The following is a 3,354-nucleotide window of genomic DNA, read 5'->3' as shown; positions in this document are numbered from 1 at the left end:
TATCAAAATTCCAATTATTATTCACAGAAATAGAAAAAAATTACAAAACTACAAAAGAACTTGAATTCTTCAATCATTAGCCCAACTAGCAATGCTGTTAGTATATAACAAGCCATCTCAAATCATGCAACTGTGCCACAGTAACAAAACGACAAGGCACTGATCCCCAAACAGGACTGTGAAATAGAACATAGGGCATAGAAATAAACCCACATAGCTATAACTCCTTAAATGACCACTTCTTCAAGACATTATTCTGGGAAAACAGATAGCCATATGAAGAAAAATTAGCTTTCTTATTTCTCACACTGGATAAAAAAAATAAAAATATTTCATAGATTTTAATGTAAGACCTGAAACTTTGAAGCTGCTCGAGAAAAAACAGGTGAAATATTTCCAAGATAGAGGCATAGACGAAAGGTTTCAGAAAGGGAATCCAATAGCTCAAGAAATAATTGGGAATTTTTGACAAATAAGATCACATGAAATTTAAAATATTATGCATAGTGAAGGAGATAGAGGAACGGGGAGAACATTTGCTGACAGGGAATGAGGTCTGGAAAAAGAATTCTGAAAACTAAACTCCCAAACTCCCAAACTCCCAAATCAGTCGTTCATAAACCGAGAAGCTGAAGAGCCTTCTGATACGAGAAATATTAATGGTCAATAAGTATTTGAAAACAAAACAAGTTGACATTATTCTTATGAGCAGTGCAAACAAACTTTCTGGTCACATATCTCAATTAGAAGGCTAGCTGCATGAAGACAAAAGACGTTCTAGTTAGGATGTCAAAAAAAGAAACGTTATCCGTCTCTGATAGAGCCATGAAGAACCACCCATGGATGCTCACAACAGAGAACCTATATCCACACACTTCTGACGTACTCGCAGGTCTGTTTGCTGCCCTCCGCTCCTAATAGCCACCATATGGAACCAGTTTAAATGTCTATCACCAGGGAGTAGATAAAATAACATTATATATTAAGCCACATTAAGCCACGTAAAGAATTAAATATATGTATGTCAGGTCACTACTGTAAGAAAATAAAACAGAAGGGGGGGTCTTTGAGAGACAGGAAAGGGTGGGATAGAGGGTGGGAGGAGAACAAAAGAGAGTGGACAGCAGTTACGAGCAAATACATGGTATGTATATAAAGACGTCATAACGAGTTCATTGTTTTGCAAGCAAGCCATAATAAATAAATGAGTAGGGGTGGGGGTGGCCCAAGTGGCTGGGGTGCAACGTCCATGGCTAGCTGATGGGGTAGGGGCTTTGTCCAATTCGTCTGCATGGTGGTGGGAGAAACGTGGTGGCAGCCAGGGAAGCAGGATGGTCTCAGAGTCATGCGCCGCCAGCAGGTCTGGCAAGGTATCTAAGGCATAGGCTAGCAGGGAAATTTCAGTTCTCCACTTACCCTAGGACTTTGGTGGAAAACACATTGCGGATTTATGGCGATTCCAAATTTGAAGACCAGTTTCTGCCAGGCTCAGCACAACTCCCCGGACAAGTGACCTTGGGGGCTGGCTCTATGTGAAATATTCAACTGTGCTTTGAAGACTCTGGACACCGAGACTGTCCTCAAAATTAACTGCAAGTATACTTCCTTTAATGACTCTGGTAAAATCAAGCATCAAGTAAACAATGGAGGAAGACAATCACCACCGTTGTCTCACTCATGTCTAAATGTAGGCCTGGCGGGTAAACTCGGTATGTGCTGGATGTTTTGAAATCTGAAGGTACCAGTCTGAGGACGCTAAGGCCCAGGCTGAATTCGAGCAAATTCTAAATAGTTTTCTGCCTATCTTGGAGGAGCTTCTAACTGAGAAAATAAGCCAAATAAAGAAAAAAAAAAATAGACCTTTTGTTGAGCTTAATGTTCTCACGTTTCCATCAGGCAGGCACACGCACCCTCTCTGGTTTACCATAATGAACCATGTAGCCCCAGTGGAGATCTGCTACGACAGCATGCGTTTTCTGATAACTTACAACCCCACCAATGAGACGATACATAAGTTCACAGAGGAACTTAAGAGCTACGGAGTGACAACCTTAGTCAGAGTTTGTGACGCCACATATGATAAGACTCTAGTTGAAAACAGTGGCATCCGTGTTCTAGACCTGCCCTACAGTGATGGAGCGCCGCCCCCTGATGAGCTAGTGGATAATTGGCTAGACCTGCTAAAAAACAAATTCCGTGAGGAGCCTGGTTGCTGTGTGGCAGTGCACTGTATGGCTGGGCTCGGAAGGGCGCCTGTGCTGGTGGCACTTGCTTTGATCGAGTGTGGAATGAAGAATGAAGACGCAGTTCACTTAATCCGGCAGAAACGAAGGGGCGCTTTCAACACCAAACAGCTGCTTTTTTTGGAGCACTACCGTCCCAAGATGAGGCCCCGAACACGATCACGCTTCAAGGATTCCACGGTGTACTGTTGCATCCAATAGGACAGAAGCTGAAGGCTTTCTCCACTATGACGTTGAAAGGATATTCTTTGTATCAGGAATGCGGATCTGGAATCTTTCTTGTGCCATCAACTAGTAGTGGATTCAATCGGTGCTAAAGCAAACAATGGAGAAATTCTCCTATAAAATGAATTAGAAGGAAAAAACTAACATACGTGTCAGAACAAGGACAAAGAAAACCTGAACCCTGACTCTCGCTCCTGCCGGCTAAAAGCACTCTTGAGTACACTCCCATCATGTGTCAACCAAGAGGCTTCACAATAGGCTGTGAGTTTGGGTAATGTTGGGCTTTCATTCTCACAACTATCACCCAAATAAATCTCTTGATAAATCACCTAGCCTTGGACATTTTATAATAACAGGAAAAATAAAGCTGATATTTGTCAACTCACATTTACTAAAATTTTACTTTGTATTTTAAATGATTGGAGTTATCCTTATGGCTAAGTGAATTTCCTACAGCATATTAAGTGATGAAGTGTGTGTGTGTGTGTGTGTGTGTGTGTGTGTGTGTGTGTGTGTACAAATAAGTGTGTGTTGAACAAATAAGTCATAATAATATTTTGTGTAAGAGTATTGTACTCCTGAGAAGCATACTTGCATTTGTTGCCTTAAGAAAGCTACTATTTAATTTCTATATATATTAAAATACTGATCATTGGCTGGAAAATTTACATGGAAACTGAAAGAAAATTAGCATAAGTTGTTAAAGAAATATGTGTGTTCTAAAGAGTGATTCAGAGTACATCCTAAAAGAAAAAAAGAAAGGAAAGAAGGAAGGAAGGAAGGAAGGAAGAAAGAAAGAAAGAGAGAGGGAAAGAGAGAAAGAAAGAAAAAGAAAGAAGAAGAAAGAGAAAGAAAGGAAAACCTTAGAGGCACTGTATACTAAAGT

At 40.6% G+C, this 3,354-nt stretch overlaps 1 protein-coding gene across 1 annotated transcript; it reads left to right on the top strand.

The window, feature by feature from the left end:
* Positions 1-1,228: 1,228 nt before the first annotated feature.
* Ptp4a2l1 (protein tyrosine phosphatase 4A2 like 1) lies at positions 1,229-2,853 on the top strand. The gene is given in 1 exon segment (NM_001401898.1): positions 1,229-2,853. A coding segment is annotated over 1 exon segment (516 nt). The 5' UTR covers positions 1,229-1,928; the 3' UTR covers positions 2,445-2,853.
* The last annotated feature ends 501 nt before the right edge of the window (positions 2,854-3,354 follow it).

This window comes from Rattus norvegicus, chromosome 5 (genome assembly GCF_021556685.1).
Source record: "Rattus norvegicus strain SHRSP/BbbUtx chromosome 5, alternate assembly SHRSP_T2T, whole genome shotgun sequence".
NCBI classification, from domain to species: domain Eukaryota; kingdom Metazoa; phylum Chordata; class Mammalia; order Rodentia; family Muridae; genus Rattus; species Rattus norvegicus.
Note: the sequence above shows the minus strand (reverse complement) of the source record. Positions and strands in the feature narration are given on the sequence as shown.